General features: G+C 36.3%; 1 protein-coding gene and 5 non-coding genes across 6 annotated transcripts; 1 reads left to right on the forward strand and 5 right to left on the reverse strand.

The window, feature by feature from the left end:
- Positions 1-1,046: 1,046 nt before the first annotated feature.
- LOC146906983 (U1 spliceosomal RNA) lies at positions 1,047-1,207 on the forward strand. The gene has a single exon (XR_015020776.1). It is a non-coding gene; the product is annotated as a U1 spliceosomal RNA (small nuclear RNA).
- A 2,029-nt stretch (positions 1,208-3,236) lies between these two features.
- LOC146906984 (U1 spliceosomal RNA) lies at positions 3,237-3,397 on the reverse strand. The gene has a single exon (XR_015020798.1). It is a non-coding gene; the product is annotated as a U1 spliceosomal RNA (small nuclear RNA).
- A 1,294-nt stretch (positions 3,398-4,691) lies between these two features.
- On the reverse strand, positions 4,692-16,794 carry LOC146906985 (uncharacterized). The gene is made up of 2 exons (XM_085727579.1): positions 16,157-16,794; positions 4,692-5,444 (listed from the first exon to the last, which is right to left on the reverse strand). Exons 1-2 carry the CDS (start codon positions 16,440-16,442, stop codon positions 5,074-5,076), a joined length of 657 nt encoding a protein of 218 aa, XP_085583705.1. The 5' UTR covers positions 16,443-16,794; the 3' UTR covers positions 4,692-5,073.
- Positions 7,860-8,021, reverse strand: LOC146906986 (U1 spliceosomal RNA). The gene has a single exon (XR_015020820.1). It is a non-coding gene; the product is annotated as a U1 spliceosomal RNA (small nuclear RNA).
- Positions 11,630-11,788, reverse strand: LOC146906987 (U1 spliceosomal RNA). The gene has a single exon (XR_015020844.1). It is a non-coding gene; the product is annotated as a U1 spliceosomal RNA (small nuclear RNA).
- On the reverse strand, positions 14,391-14,550 carry LOC146906988 (U1 spliceosomal RNA). The gene has a single exon (XR_015020832.1). It is a non-coding gene; the product is annotated as a U1 spliceosomal RNA (small nuclear RNA).
- Positions 16,795-17,727: the final 933 nt, after the last annotated feature.

Below are 17,727 nucleotides of genomic sequence, written 5' to 3' on the forward strand. Positions count from 1 at the left end.
TGGTATGCATATTGTTGAACATGTACTGCCAGTTCAGGTGTCATGACAGAAACCGGCAAGTAGCAGGCTGAAGTGTAATGTAGACGCATCATTACCGGAGGCTTTAAATTGTGTTGGGTTTGGTTTGTGCATTCGAGATGAAAATGGTAATTTTATTAAGGCAAAAACATTGTGGTCGAATCCGGTGTGTGCAACGGACATTGGTGAAGTTTTGGGACTTTCACATGTCATACATTGGGTGCGAGGCTTACAACTTACGAATGTGGACTTTGAACTAGATCATAAAAGGTTGTAGATTGCTACAATGGGATAAGTCCGAATGACATTTCCGAATTTGGTGCAATTATAGAGGATTGTAGAAGATGTTGTCAAGCTCATTTTCCAAACTCTAAAGCTGAGTTTAGTCAGAGACAAGCGAATGAGGTTGCTCACACCCTTGCGCGAGAGACCACTTTTTTAGCTAATCCCCATGTTTTTAATGTTGTACCTTCTTGTATTTCAACATTGATTTCTAATGAAAAGCTATAAGTTATTTTTCCCTAAAAAAGAAAAAAAGTCTCCTTGGATCCAAGTAAAAGAAATACTAGCAAGTAACAGCAAGAAGTAATCAATTACTAGATTCACATAAATTAATTTCCTCTTTGTAATTCGTTGATAGTGTGACACAAAGTATACTTGTTTGGGCATAAGCTCAAATAAATATATTGAGTAAATAGGTAATTACCCTCTGAAATCGTAAGTTTCGTCAATTATCCCCCTGAAATTAACAAAACTTCAAAGACTTCTCTGAAATTGCACAACGTTAATCAATTACCTAGGTATTAATCACAGGTATCTATTATTACTCTCTGTTCCACTGAGTATATATAACTGCAGTAGATTGTAAATAATATCATCGAATAATGAAGAGACAAAAGGAGCATTATAAATGAGATAAGAGAAGAGTAATGAAGTGTGTGTGCACGGTTAAGTCCCACATCGTTAATTTCTGAATGGCACGTACAGAAGCAAATGTATAAAATAAACTTGATTAGCATCTAAACAAATTACTTACCTGGATGGGGTCAATGGGTGATCATGAAGGCCCATGGCCTAGGAATGTGACCTCCATTGCACTTTGGAGGGGTGCTCTCCTAAGGTCTACCCAAGTGGTGGAGCCTACATCATAATTTGTTGCTGTGGGGGCCTGCGTTCGCGCGGCCCCCTCCATTTTAGTCAAAAAATTTAGTTAAGTTGAGTACATATGTTCTTTATTTCTTGTCCCGTGGCAAAATCAATTTTCACATTGCGAACAAAAGTAGAGTAAACAAAATTTCCTTATAAAAATACAATATTATATAATTTTTTTCGTGCAACAAAATTACAATTTTAACTACATTAAAATCTGTCAATTTTTTTAACTAAATAAAAAATTGAAATAGACTAAAACCTATTAAAAATATAAAAAAAATTACAATTTTGATTTGAAACAGAATCACAACGAAGCATTTACCATTTTAATTTGAAACTTAAATAACCAAAGTGGTCTTGTTAGGGTGTGTTTGGATAGGGTGTGTTTGGATGAAGGGGAGGGGAGGGTTTACTTTTCATTTAAATTACGGATACTAAGAAATATTTTTCAAAACGTTAACATATTAACATGATAAATGATTATATAATACTTCAATCACACATAATTTATATTAGAAGAAAAATGTTTTATAGTCCGTAATTTAAAAAAGAAAGTAAATTCTCTCATCTCTTCCCTTCCTAAACCCTCAATCCAAACACCCTTAATGATTTGAAATCTCGTTATTGAACCAGAATAAGCATCAACAAAGAAATAAACTTGTCTCAGTCACCAACTCCTTTAACAATTCCCAACAAATAAAACACAATTACAATAGACAAATAAAAGAAAGGGGGTGAGCAACTCCATCATCGTCTCTGTCACCCGAGTGAATGATTTTGACATTTATATGTGATATGTCCGATGAGGAAGGATGAGAGGGAATGGTGACGGAAAGTATTCTGGTACGGTGGCGATAAGTCTTCGCGGTGGGGCGAAAGGTGCATGCAGACACGTTAGCACTCCAACGCTCAAGTCAATAATGGAACTGAGAAAGAGTGTGTAGAAAGTGTTGTGAAAAGTGAATCATACCTTGAGGGCGGAGCAAAGTCACCCTTATATAGGCGCGCGTGAGAATAACCGTCTCTAGGTTTTGCGGCGTGTGATTAGGGAACGGTTAGAGGACACGTGTATGATGATTGTCGCACGGAGGCATGCTTGAGTGTAACACGGTGCTTTGATATTGGTGTGTTCCTTCAGGCGTCGAGCCTTAAGGCAGTGGACGTTTAGTCCACGTGTCAGTATGAGATTGGACTTCTGGCCGGTCCAGAACAATGTGTTTGAATCTTGTTGAATTAGCAACTTGGTATAAGATTGTCAATGTATTATAATTGTTATGGTGAATTCTTCTTGAATATATTAGGGGCTGCTAATTTTCTCCTTAGTATTTTTAAGTAGGGATGACAAAGCGGACCGACCTGCCCCGTTAGATCCGCCCCATCTAAGCTCGCTTAAAACGGACGAGACTAACCAAATCAAATTGGATGATCGAGTCCAAAATCTCACCCTGCCCCGTTTAGTGGCGAGTCGGCCCGCCAAACAAAAAAACATTTGAGAGAGAAAAAAAAACAATATTCTTTTAATGCATTTTCTTTTGCAATTTAATTGTTATAAAAAAACTATGTTGTTTTTATCATACAAAATATAAAAGAATAGGCAGCAAATAAATTCATGGTAAAAACAAAATAATTAACAAATTGTCGAACTCAATATCATACTTAATGGCAAAATTAAAATAAGTTGTCAACATATAACAAATTCTAAAATAAATCCAAAAGGATAAATTAGGGAAAAAAAACAAAAACAAATTAAGCGGGCTAGCCCACCCCACCAACGTCCACCCCATTTTTTCAACGAGTTAAGCAAAATGAGCCAACTATTTGAAGTAAGTTCAAAATTTTAACTCAATTTGTCAAAAACAGCGGAATGGGCCAACACAACGGATTAAGGGCCAGCCCACCCCACCTGTGACCAGCCCACCCATTTTTTCAACGAGTTAAGAAAAATAAGCCAACTATTTGAAGCAAGTTCAAAATTTTGTCTCCTTCTGTAAAAAAACAGTGGGCTGAATCCAACACAACAAATTAAGCCCACATAAATAATCAAACAAAAAAAATTAACTAATATGGAGGGGGCCGCGCGAACGCAGGCCCCCACAGCAACAAATTATGATATAGGCTCCACCACTTAGGTAGACCTTAGGAGAGCACCCCTCCGCAGTGCAATGGAGATCACTTTCCTAGGCCATGGGCCTTCATGATCACCCATTGACCCCATCCAGGTAAGTATGTTGCAATGAAGACATTCAAGTTATTTTATACACTTCCTTCCCTCAACACCTTTTACTTTGCCCGATGTGGGACTCAACCCTTGCTACTCCTACTTCCTCTTTTTTCCTAGTTCAAGGCTGATTTAAACCATTCACTGCTCAATTTCCTTCTTTCTTCTTACTAGTATTTATACTTCCCTTTAATTTTTTATGTTTCGGACATAAAGGTTTCATTTTGGTGGTTTAAGGTCACTATTCAAGAGTGCTTTCAGCTGAAAACTATGAACACTGTTTTTCTTTGAACCATAAACTTTGGTTGGTTTTATTTGTAATAAATACTGTGTGTGAGATTGCAAGTTGAAATATTCAATATGTGGTTTTTCACATTTTTAAGTTTGTTTGTTGTCTCTACGTCAAGCATCAACCATTAAAAAGTTGGATGAAATGCTTTGTTGATCATTTAAACTAGAGTTTAAAGGTGATGTAATGCAGTATAAAACTACTTTACACGTGTCCAATAAGAATCCATCATTATATCATGTCGCATCACTCGTGATACTTAATTTCAAAATAACTGCTATGAAGTGGCAAAATAAAAGACTTTCATTGGATGTTAGTGTAAAAGTAATTTACACCGACAATTTATGCTCTTTAAACTATAACTAGAATAGTTCAAAAAACTAAATAGCCTTGCCTTCTATAACTGAAGTTTTTGTTATTAAGCATATGAGAAGTCTTTTCATCACAACTGTCGTCCATTGTCATTAAATTGATCATGTGTGTTTAGGGAAAAGAGTTGCATCAATGCCTTTAAAACATTTACTTCGACAATGTCTTACCAGTCCAATATCTCATGCCAAGGTTAGGCACTGATAAAAATTAATCATTAAGTATGCTAATACTATTGCTGATAATCAATTTATTTAATTGATCAGGGGTGTTCGATGTAGCAAACTTCTGAAATTATATGGCAAGGAAGGGGAAGCCATCGGTTTACATTGATTCAAATGAAGAAATATACCTTTCTATCACCTTGAAGGCATCTCCGCTCAGCGCCATGAAATATGTTGTGTGGCGACGTGCTTTTTGTGACTTAACCAGTCAGTGTTTCGAGGAATCATAATTAAGTTTAATTTAAGCCGGTGTTGTCAAATGACGACGGCTATGACCAGTAAAAAATGAACAAATCGGTATTGTTCTGCAGTACGATACTTGAAACAAAACGTTGACAAATAGCCGCTATAGCGATGCTATGGCACTGTTGCATAGCTGAATTTGAACAAATTGCCACTTTCTGCAATGTACAATCCTCGATTAACAACACCAATTTAGGAATAAATTAGAGTAGAAAGATGCACCATGAAGCATAATTATAAAGATGAAATTCAAACTTTTTTCCTAATTCATGACATCTATTTGTCCCACCAATAACCCTTGAACTAAAATGTATCCACTCGAACCAAACAAAAAAATGTGAAGAAAAAAACCAAGATGGCCAATAGTTAATAAACAATTTAATAAGAAAATATTGAACAAACTGAGAGGACTGCAAAATCTGTAAACTTTCACAGGGAGAACCAAAAAAACACCCTTCTTTCATTTGTTAAATAAAGCTGATTTTGCAACAAAACTAGGGGTGGTTCTGGTAAGATCTCTCCTCAAAACTTTGTTTTACCAAAGTATTTCAGTCTATTCCTCAACTCTTATGCCTCCCTGCTTGAGCCTGAAGATTTTGGTTGTCTTCCAAGAGTCTGTCATATTCAAGCAGTAAATCTGCAGCTTGTTTTTGGAGGGAAGCAACATGAGCATCAGCCGTCTCAACTCTCTTGTCTTTCTCTTCGGATTCCATCTTTACCTTTTTCAAACCTTCTGTTAGAGTTGAAAGTTCTTTCTTCAGCTGTTTTATCTCCTTGGAAGCTTTCTCCTCCTTTTCTTTGAGCTCGACATTTTCTTTTTTGAGGTTCTCCACTTCTTCTTTTGAAGCTCCCATGTTACTCCTTAAATTAATAAGCTTTTGGAGGTAATGGTGCATTCGATCAATTAGAAACCCGAGGAATAATGTAAAACCTGCAAGACCAATTTAATTCAGTTAAGACCAAGATAATCTCTAGCTTACTATGTAATCAAATACTTAAATGCAATGGGAGTAAGCTGACAAAACCAACTTAGTAGCAGATTGTTCACACTTGTTCATTTTTAACGTAAAGCAATACATTTTACATAGTCAGAACGAAACTAATAAAACCATTTACAAATTACAACACATAATTGTGCAATCATCATCACATGAAACCAAGTCAGCTACGTATTAATCCGAACACTCTCTTGGTAGCTGAGAGGGTAAAATAGTACTGACACACTTCACATGTAAACATCTCATCCTCAGTAAAACACACCTACAAATACCACTATCTGGTCGTTGTGTCACATTTGAAAACAATATCTATAGCAGCTTGTTTCTTCACCACTTTTTTATATAATTCCTTTCGCCTTCCCTTTTCTTAATTCAGTTCTGGTTGAATACAACACGCTAGATCCTCATTACAAGTCTGCTAACAGTGTTACATCGGCACCAACAAAAAAGACACAGTTGGAAGCCGACATGAGTAATTTAACCAATGAATAGAATAAGTAACTCTATTACACCGTCAAAAAACCATTATCTTGGCTTGAAAGGGGCCACGCAAGCGCAGGCCACACTACATGTGAATCAAATACGTGAATTAATTAAATAGATACAAACATGTTTATCGCTAATAATGATATATGTTTGCCTCTACATACGAGCTTAAGGCTTTCTTCTTTGTAATAATATATACTTAAAAGTTAAAACACCTATCATAGAATTTCAACACAATAATGTGTATAGTAAATATTCAACAATCTAATTTAGTGATAAACAAAATCACAATAACAAAATCCAAATATTCTACAAGCAACCATCAAACCAAAATACACAAACATAGCCGCCTTAATTGTGGCAAATTTGGGATGCCTTCATTACAGCCTCCTGCGCTTTCATTGTGCAGTAAATATTCATCAATCTAATTTAGTAATAAACAAAACCACAATAACAAAATCAAAATATTCTATAAGCAAGCGCCAGACTAGAAGGTACATTCATAACATCACAATTCAAAAATCATAGATAAATTCACTTATAGAAATGCGGAAACTATTGTTTGGGTGTAATCGTGTGGGTTTAGTCCTACATTGCCTAAAGATATGGCCTTTGTACAGATTGTTAATATTGCTTTCCCTTTCTCGATCTCTCTCTAACAAGAAGCATGAGACGTAGTTACCATTAAATGATGTTTCATATAAGTATTCAACCAATGTCAGAATTGGTGTGCTTTTAAAGTTTACATTCTGTATAGTACTTGGAAGTTTGTAGCAGATTTGTTCAGATATTGTTCATTTTTAATGTTAAGCAATCACATCTTACATAAACAGAAGGAATTTCAAACCATTTACAACACATTATGTGTACAATCATCATGACATGAAATCAAGATATGTGTTAATCAAAACACTCTCCACTCTCTTGATTGTGGAGGGGGTCAAAATAGAGTTCAGGTATGCTCCATTTAGTCCATTTATGGTCTGGATGCATGACATGTGGAAATAAAACAGTCAACCGCTGAGATTAAAAGTTAAAAAATAATTCTTTGTTTAATAAAAAAAATCACAGATCACGTGTTGTCACAATGGAACCTCATCGTTCCCTCTTCTCCTTCCCGTTCATCCCACCCTTATGTCAAAATCAGATTGAATGGAGCAACTTCATGATTGAACAAAAAATTACAAACCAAGAACAAACATTGCAGTTTTGAAAAGCAATAACCCCTTTATCTGGAACAGTAGCAGCGGCGATAAACTAGTTTGTTACGGCGGCGGCGGGAGACAGAGATTAGAAGAAGGGCAGAGAGGTGATGAGAGGAAGAAGGGCGACACCATGATGGAAAGAGAGAGGCGAGTAGTTGGTGCATACCACCGCAGAGGAAGGGGGTGAGTCGTGAGGGAAGCGGTGATCTGTGATTTTTTTTATCTAATAGATGTAATTTTTAACTTTCAATCTCAGTAGTTGATTGTTTTTTGGCCACATGTCATGCATCCAGACCATCAATGGACTAAATGGAGCATACTTGAACTCGTCACAAAATAGTACTCACACACTTCACATGTAAATATCTTAAACTCGTTAAAACAAACCTACAACAACCATTATCTTTGAAAACTATAGCTATAGAAGCTTGTTTCTGCACCACTTTTCTCTATAATTATTAATGCCTTACCCCTACCCTTCTAAATATTCCTTTGCTCTTGAATATATCATGCTAGTAGATCCTCGTTAGAAGTCTGCTAACAATGTGATATTGGTACCAACAGAAAAGTCACAGTAGGAAGCCGATATAAAAAATTTGACAAATGAATAGAATAAGTAACTCTATTACACAGTCTAAAAAATATTAACCTGGTTTGAAAGGGGCCGCGTGAACACAGGCCCCACTACCACAAATTATGACGTAGGTCTCCATCACTTGGGTGAGCCTTAGACAAGCAACCCCTCCTAAGTGCAATGGAGGTCACTCGTCTAGGTCATGGGCCTTATTGATCACCCATTGACCCCGTCCAGGTATGTATGTTGCAATGTTGGTATTGAAGGTTATTATATGTATTTTCTTCTGTCAGCGGCTTTCAAATACCTACGATGTGGGACTTAATTATACTTGTATATACTATAACAAACTCTAGCTGCTTTCGACTGGGAAATCAGTTGATAAACATCACCCTATAATGTATAATATCTTTATGACTGCATCTAAAGTGCACAACCCTTACATATATTGCACGGTGGACAACTCTTTTTTGACCATTTGATAATAAAATCCCTATCAGATTTTTCATAGACCCACCACTCTAGATTTTTCTTACCCACTCCCATTGAGTCCCTTTCCCAATCTTAAAGCCTTTTCCCTATGTTCGTCTGCTTCTTCACATACACACACAGCTCCATAGATTGTAAAGTTCATATGCTGCCCACAAAAAATAGATTGAAAGATTCAATTAACATTTTCACTTCTTATTGGAGCTACAACTTTCAAAGCTAAGAACCACAATAGATTGAAAGATTCAATTAACATTTTCACTTCTTATTGGAGCTACAACTTTCAAAGCTAAGAACCACAATAGATTGAAAGATTCAATTAACATTTTCACTTCTTATTGGAGCTACAACTTTCAAAGCTAAGAACCACAATAGATTGAAAGATTCAATTAACATTTTCACTTCTTATTGGAGCTACAACTTTCAAAGCTAAGAACCACACTTGTATTTTTACATAAAAGCTAAGAACTTAAAATTGAAAGTTTCTAACAGAGAACCACCACAAAACCTTTTGATTTGGTACAGATGATGATTTAAACAAATATAGGGGAAATTGTTGGTATCAAAAGTATCATGGAGCTTCAATGGGAAACGCCGTTAAATTTCCCTGATCATCCACCAGTGTTCACCTTCGTATCAAATCTCTCCCATGGGTTGTGCGGCGGTGATTTCTCTTCAATCGCCAAGAGGGAAAAGGGAGATTCAATGAAAGTGGGTAAGAAAAATTTAGTATGGTGGGTCTATGATAGATTTGGTAGGATTTTATTATCAAATGGTCAAAAAATGGTTGTGCACCATGCAAGATATGTAAGGATTGTGCACGTTAGAAGCAGCCTATCTTTATTTATTCAAACACAGAACTTTAGCACATATCGTAGTTATTTTTCGCAAAAATAACATCCCATGTTAAGGCTTTATTTTCTCTGCAATATTTTTGTCGTAGATTGTTGTGGAAAATGATAAAATATAATTTAATTCTTTTTTGGTGACATTATACAATTTAATACCTTGCACTACATGTGAATCAGATGCATGAACTAATTTTATAGGGACCAACACGTTTATAGCTAGTAATAATATATTTTTTCTTGTCCATACGGGCTTAAGGCTTTCATCTCTGTAATAATATACTTAAAAGTTAACATCTATCATAGAATTTGGGCACAATAATATTGTGTATAGTAAATACTCAACAATCTGATATAGTGATAAAGAAAACCACAATAACAAAATCAAAATATCCTATAAGCAGCCACAAGACCAGAATACACAAACATAGCACCACGGTTAAAAAATGATAGACAAATCTACTTATAGAAAATCTGCCTTAATTGCAGTGCGTCCCTAGCCGCCTTTATTGCAGAAAATTTGGTCTGCCTTCAATGCAGCATCCTGCTCTTTCATTGTACAAGATGCAATGGGGTAGTTTTAGTCCTACATTGCCTAGAGATATGGCCTTTGTAGTGCTTGTAACTTGAAGAGCGTAACAAGTTCAAAATTGATGGACAGATTGACGAAGCACAGGGTCCAAAACTACTAAAGAGTGTAGATGATGGTATTGGGTTCCCCTTGTTGACGTTAGATTCAACTTGATGGAGCTAGGTTTTAGCTCATAAGAGTAGGGTTCATTCACCTCGTTGGCATGTTCAGGTACCGCACCAGAGTCCACAAACATAGATCACAATTTAAATTGATGAACAAATTGGTAAATCAATACGTTCAAAAAATCTGGAGTAAAGGATGGTGGCACTATCCCCTTATTGGAGCTAGATTCAGATTGATAGAGCTAGGTTTTAGCCCATCGCCCCATCCGAATCAGGTTCATTCGCCCCAATGGCCTTTCGGTCTCCTGGAAGACTTGCAACGATGGGTTTGCTCATATATTCTTGATCATAACTTTAAATTAAGTTGGGAGGAATGGGATTGAGGCTCAATACAACGCCATCCACCTCCTCTGCATATAGGCTTGCGTTGGGATGTTGTGGACTCTGGTGCTACCATTGTGAGGTTACTGTTTTGTGCATTAGGCAGCCTCATCAAAGGTATTGCATTTTGGTCTTTTATTATCAACACGGCCATTGCCTAAAATGTTGGGCAATTTTGAGGAATGTAACAGAAAGACTCATTCAATCATCCTCAAATTTGTGACCTACCTGAGTTTACAATTACATAAATGATTTTCTCAATAAGTTAACTCGATTTCTAGGAAGCCGAGATACATCGTAAGATCAATACTACACAGATACAGAAATTTTTTAAAAATCAAGTAACTGACTGGATACTCATTAGAAATCAACTAATGATGTGCCATCATGATGGAAGCCGATATGAAAAATTAAACAAATGAATAGAATAAATAATTCCAGTACACGAGTTCAGATCTGCTCCATTTAGGGAGTCATCCATTTAGGTGCATAGATGCACGACACGTGGCAAAATAATATCCAAGGGTTAAGATGAAAACTTAGAAATTAAGGGTTTTCTCAATTAAAAAAAAAAAAAAACTCCGCGCCACCTCTCTGCAAACAAGATTCGCAAACACCATTCACGATCCCTCTTCACTTCATCTGTATCGCCTCCACCACCTTGCACCGCCCATCGCTGAATCGCGTTTCTTTCTTCTTGTCTCCCAAATTTCAGAACCAGAATCACACATTTTTATTCTTCAATGAAGCTTAAATTATTCAAATTAGTATCACAACATATGTATTACAACAAAAGTCGTGGCAAAACAAACAAAACTGTAACATTTATAGTCCATATTGCAACCAAGGTTTTTTTTTTATCCTAAGCTGAAGATACAATATCAGCGGAATTAATGGATATGAAAAATATCAGAAACATGAATAATTTTATGCAAAAAAACGTGTTGGTTTGTGACGGCGGCGGTAACGCAATTTGGGGAGAAGAGAAGAGAGAAACACAATTTGCAGGACGGCGATGGGCGGCAGCTGCGGTGATACAGATGAAAAGGGGCGGGGTGAAGGTAAAGAGGAAGAGGGAACGAGCATCGCGGGTGTGTTTATTTCTCTTCATTTTTTTTTTAATTAAAAAAACCTTTAATTTTCAAGTTTTAATCCTAGCCCATAGATGTTATTTTGCCACGTGTCATGCATCCTTACAACTAAATCGATAGCTCCTAAATGAAGCAGATCTAAACTCCCGTCTAAAAAATATTATACTGGCTTCGAAGGGGCCCACAAACACCGGCCCCACTATCACAAATTATGACGTAGGTCTCAACCCTTAGACCAGCGACCATCCTAAGTGCAATGGAGGTCACTCATCTAGGTCATAACTAAATGGATAGTTCCTAAATGGAGCAGATCTAAACTCCCGTCTAAAAAACATTATACTGGCTTGGAAGGGGCCAGCAAACACAGGCCCCACTACCACAAATTATGACGTAGGTCTCAACCACTTGGGTGAGCCTTAGACCAGCGACCCTCCTAAGTGCAATGGAGGTCACTCGTCTAGGTCATGGGTCTTCTTGATCACCCATCAGCCCCGTCAAGGTAAGTATGTTGCAACCCTGGAATTGGAGGTTATTTTATAATCTTTCTTCTGTCAACAGCTTTCAACTACTTTCGATGTGGGACTCAACTACACCTGAATATACCATATCAAACTCCAGCTGTTTTTGACGGGGAACTCTCCTGCAAAGCATCACTCTAAAATTCTGCCTTAATGCGGTCCATCCCTAGCCGCCTTAATTGCGGCAAATTTGGACTGCCTTCATTGCAGCCTCCTGTGCTTTCATTGTTCTAGATAAAACTGGGTAGGTTTATTCCTAACATCGCCGGGAGCTATGGCCTTTTCGATGCTTGTAAGAGCGTAATAAGATCAAAATCAATGGACAGATTGGCAAATCATGAGGTTCGAAATTACTAAAGAGTGAACAATGATGGTATTGAGTTCCCCTTGTTGAAGTTAGACTCAACTTGATTGAGCTAGGTTTTAGCTCAACAGAGTAAGGTTCCTTCACTTCATTGGCATGTTGGGATACTACAACACCAGAATACACAAACATATATCACAGTTCAAAACTGATGGACACATTCACAGATGAAAGTATAGGTTTCACAAGTCAGCACACAAAAAGAGTGAAGGATGGTGGCACTAGGTTCCCCTCGTTGGAGCTAGATTGAGAATCGATAGAGCTAGTTTTTAGCCCAGCATAGCTGGTTACATTCACCTCAATGGCCTGTTGGGTTCATTGCAAACTTGCAACGATGGGTTTCCTCATCTATTCTTATTCGTGACTTCAATTGTTTTGGAGCTATGGGGTTGGACTCTGTTAGAATATATAGGATTCTGATGCATTAAAGCATCTCAGGTTTAGTTAGTTTCTCTTGTTTTAAGTCTTGCATTGCAAGCTAATGACAGCTGTCATATTGTGTACAGCTGTCATACAATCTCTTAGCCTATATATTCTTGTAACTCATTCAACAATATCATAATAACAATTCTGTTACAAAGTTAGTTAGAGATTCTCTCTCTCTTCTCTTTCTTTGAGTTTTTCAAGCTTTTCTAACATTCATCAATGGTGAACTCAGTTTCTAACAGACTCGATACAACATCATTCACCTCCTTAGCGGATAGGAAAAGGTTGCGATGTTGTGGAGTCCAGTGCTACCATTATGAGGTTAATGTTTTGTGAACTACACAACCTCATCATTCAGGTATTGCATTTTAGGTTATTTTATAAACACAGACATTGTCATGAGCCATGATATCAAACAGATAAATATGTAATTGTAATGTTATAAAGTATTTTTAATGAGAATCATGAAGAAACCAGACACAAAGCTGGCAGATTTACAATTATGAGCTTTAACTGCTTTACAAAAATAACGCATATATAATGCCAAACGGCACCAAATAAGACATTGAGTAATAAATTCAGATAAATAAGGAAAACGAACTATCCTGTTTGCAGATTAGTGATTGGAAAAAGGAACTTTTAATATGACCATTTCCAATAGCAACTTAATAATGACCGGTACGTTAAAGTTTCTAATTAGATTTAAAAGATTATATAGTTTTCTGAAACAACTTCAATAATAACAGAGCAAAAACAACTTATAAATACATGTTTTCACAGCATGATGATAAAAAAGAAGTTAGATTCAACAAGACAGAGCACGGTTTTAGCTCATCAGAGTAGGGTTCATTCACCTCATTGTCATGTTGGGGTACTACACCAGAATCCACAAACATAGATCAAAATTCAAAACTTATGGACAAATTCTCAAATCACAATATAGGTTCACAACTAAGCACACACAAAAGAGTGTAACAAGTTCAAAATCAGTGGACAAATTGGCAAATCACAAGGCTCAAAATGCATGGAGTGAAAGATATGGCACTAGGTTCCCATCATTGGAGCTAGATTCAGTTTGATAGAGCTAGGTTTTAGCCCATCAGAGTCAGGTCCATTCACCCGAATGGACTGTTGGGCTCCTAGATGACTTGCAATGATGGGTTTTCTCATCTATTCTTGATCATAACTTAAATTAAGTTGGGAGCAATCGGATTGAGACTCAATACAACGTCATTCACCTTCTTTGCGGATAGGCTTTACATTAGGATGTTGTAGAATCTAGTGCTACCAATGTGAGGTTAATGTTTTGTGCATTATGCAACCTCATCATTCAGGTATTGCCTTTAGGACTTTTTATTGTCTAAAATGTTAGGGATGTTTGAGGAATATAACAATAAGAGTCGTTCCTCATGACCCACCTGACTTCTAAGAAGTCGTCGTTCCTCATGACCCACCTGATTTCTAAGAAGCCAATATACATTGTACGATATAATACTACACAGACCCAAAATTTAAAAAGCAAGTATTTAACAAGATCCTCGTAGGAGGTCTGCCAACAATGTGCCATCGGTACCGACCAAAAAGAAATGGTAGGAAGCCGATATGGAAAATTAAACAAATGAATAAAATATGTAACTCCTTTTCACAGTTTAAAAAACATGCCCGTAAGTGTAGCTCAGTTGGTAGCTACGAAGAACATTATTTGCAGGGGTCGTGGTTCGAAAACCGGATTCCCCACTTCTCCACTAGGCTACTAGACCAACAAATATAAAAAAATAAAATAAAAACATTATTTTGACTTGAAGGGGCCGCACGAATGCCGGCCCCACTACCACAAATTATGACGTAGGCACCACCACTTGGGTGGGCCTTAGACCAGCAACCCTCCTAAGTGCAGTGGAGGTTACTAGTCTAGGTCATGGACCTTCTTGATCATCCATTGACCCCATCTATGTAAGCTTGTTGAGACGTTGGAATAGAAGGTTATTTTATGCTCTCTCTTCTGTCGACAGCTTTCAACATCGTACGATGTGGGACTAAACAACACTTGTATATACCATATCAAAGTCTAGCTGTTTTCGACGGGGATATCTGCTGCTAAACATCACTATAATTCCGCCTTAATTATGGTTCATCCCTGGCCACCTTAATAGCGGAAAATTTGGACCGCCTTCATTGTGCTAGATTTAGCGTGGTGGGTTTAGTCCTAACATCGCCGAAAGTTGTGGCCTTTTTAATGCTTGTAAGAGCGTAACAGGGTCAAAATCAATGGACAAATTGGCAAATCACAAGGTTCAAAATTACTAAAGAGCGAACGATGGTGGTACTAGGTTCCCTTTGTTGAAGTTATATTCTTGATAGAGCTAGGCTTTAGCTCATCAGAGTAAGGTTCATTCACCTCATTGCCAAGTTGGGATACTACACCAGAATACAGAAACATATATCACAGCGGTATTATTGATGGACAAATTCGTAAGTATAGGTTTCATAATTCAGCACACAAAATGAGCTTAACAAGTTCAAAATCGGTGGCCAAATTGCTAATGTACAGGGATCAAAATTTCTAGAATGAAGGATGGAGGCACCAGGTCCCCCCCTCCTCATTGGAGTTAGATTCAGATTGATATCTAGGTTTTAGCCCATCAGAGTTGTTTTCTTTCACCTCATTGGCCTGTTGGTTTCATTGCAAACTTCCAATGGTGGGTCTGCTCATATATTCTTGATCTGACTTCAATTATTTTGAGAGCTATGAGGTTAATGTTTTGCGCACTACGCAGCCTCATCGTTCAGGTATTGCATTTTGGGTTATTTTATAAACACAGCCATTGTCGTGAGCCATGATAATTTCGAACAGATAAATATGTAATTGTGATGTCATAAACGTGTTTTTAATCAGAATCATAAAAAAAAAAAAAAAAAAAAAAAAAAAAAACCAAACACCAAAGCTGGCAGATTTACAATTATGAGCTATAACTGCTATACGAAAATAACGCATATACAATGCCAGTCCGCGGCAAATACGACATCAAGTAATAAATTCAGATAAATAAAGGAAATGACATATGCTGTAAGCGGGTTAGTGAGTCGAAAAACGAACTTCTAATATGTCCATTCCCAAAAGCGACCGGTATGTTAGAGTTTCTAATTAAACTAAAAGATTATATAGTTTTCTAAAACAACTTCAACAACAAAGCAAAAACAACTTATACACAAAAACAAAAAAACACATACCAGCCACACATTAATTCTTCTTTCTAACCCTTGAAAATTAACCTAACTTGACAACATAAGAGCATTAAAACTAACCTAACTTAACAAATTGAAAATTAACCTAACATAACAACATAAGAGTATCAAAACTAACCTAACTTAACAACTTGAAATTTAACCTAACTTAACAACATAGAGAATTAAAATTAACCTACAAAAAAATCTCACTTTTTAGTTCCTGTAAAATTAACCTAACTAAACAACTTCAAAATTAACCAACTTAACAAAACAAGACTTAAATAAATCTATAAGCATTAAAACAATCAAATAACAAAGACGAAAAGAACGTGAACATACCAAGGAGATAAGCTTCAAGCAAGTGAGTTCTCCAGAGAACTTGATCCATAGGTGACATAGTACCAAGCTTAGCACCTTTGTTCTGGATCTTAACAAGACTCATAAGACTTGAAAGAAGGATCACAAACATTGTACCAGCAATAGTTTTTACAGTAGCTGGTGCTTTTCCCATCTTGAGTTGATCCAAACTCTTCATCACAAGATCCCTTAATGGACCTATCTTTACCATCATAAGAAAAGCCATAACACCTTCAGCAATAATCACCAAAAACAACAACTGAATCATCTTTTGACAAAAATCTTTACTTTTTCCAAATGGGGTTTTGTTACTTTGTCACTTTCAAATGAGAAATGAAACCTACCCTACAAACCAGTTCAAAAAACAAGTACACAAAGAAGTACACTTGAATTGAACCCTCTTCTCAAGACCCTTTAGGATTTTAGTGAAACTGGGGCAAGTAGAGAATGACCCAGATGAATTATAGAACGAAAAAATGAAATCTGGGTTGAAAGTTTGAGTCTTTACAATGTATTACATGCATTAGCTTGAAGGGTATAACGTTGATTAATGGGACATGGATCGGTAAAGTAGAGAGAGAGAGAGTTTGGGAAAGAAAAAGCTCTAAACCCTTTTGAGCGAGGGACTTTGTGCTGAAAGTGAAAATTAATAGAAAAACTTTCGAGGCAAATAGTCATTTTCTTTAATACATTAAAATTCTAAAATAATTTTTAATTATACAGTGCGTTAGTTAAGATAGTGTCTGACGTTGTTCTTGTGGGCTTAATTCAGTTGGTATGATACAAATATGCAAGGTTCGAGGTTCAAATCCCGACCACCACCAAAAAAAGATAGTCTCTGACGTTAAATATTCCGTTAGTATTTTCATATCAGTCCCTCGTAAATATTGTGTATTGAAATTATTTTAACGTCAAATACTATTTTGGCTAACGGAATGTACAATCATGGATTATTTTAGAATTTTGATAATGAGATATTATTGTGGATGTTCGTTACGCATTTAGGAACGAAAATGACTATTTGCTCAAATATTTTGGGTTGAGTTTAAAAAAAGTGTTGACTCAACCAACATTGTCAATATTTGGCTCGACATTTTCATTTAGATTCAAATGGGATTTAGAAATTGTACGTTCGAGCTTTAGGTGCATTTGTTGTTTCGTCTTTAAAGAAAAACGGTTGTGATAATTAGTGTGTACAAGGCATTTGTTAAGGGAAAAGAGGGTAACTTTTGTATTAAAAATAGGATTTTTAACACTTTTAAAAAGTTAACTACACGAATTTTAAGATAATTTTACTATATTTGATTTCTTAATAACACTTGTTAAGATTTTTCATTAAAAAAATGCAATTAAATGTCCTAACACATGTATCAATCCGTATCAATTCGTAACACACGTCCCTTGAAGAAACTTTGTCTTTGTGTGATGAACTTTATGATTTTGTTGAATATGGATTTGTTAAAGAAAAAACCTTTATTATTTCACAAGCTAGAAATAATGTTTATGTTTCTCTTGAATTTTGTGACCTTTTTTGGTTAGAAATGAATTCTATG

This window comes from Medicago sativa, chromosome 7 (assembly GCF_051527215.1).
Source record: "Medicago sativa cultivar Bolivia chromosome 7, Bolivia_mono, whole genome shotgun sequence".
Classification (NCBI taxonomy): domain Eukaryota; kingdom Viridiplantae; phylum Streptophyta; class Magnoliopsida; order Fabales; family Fabaceae; genus Medicago; species Medicago sativa.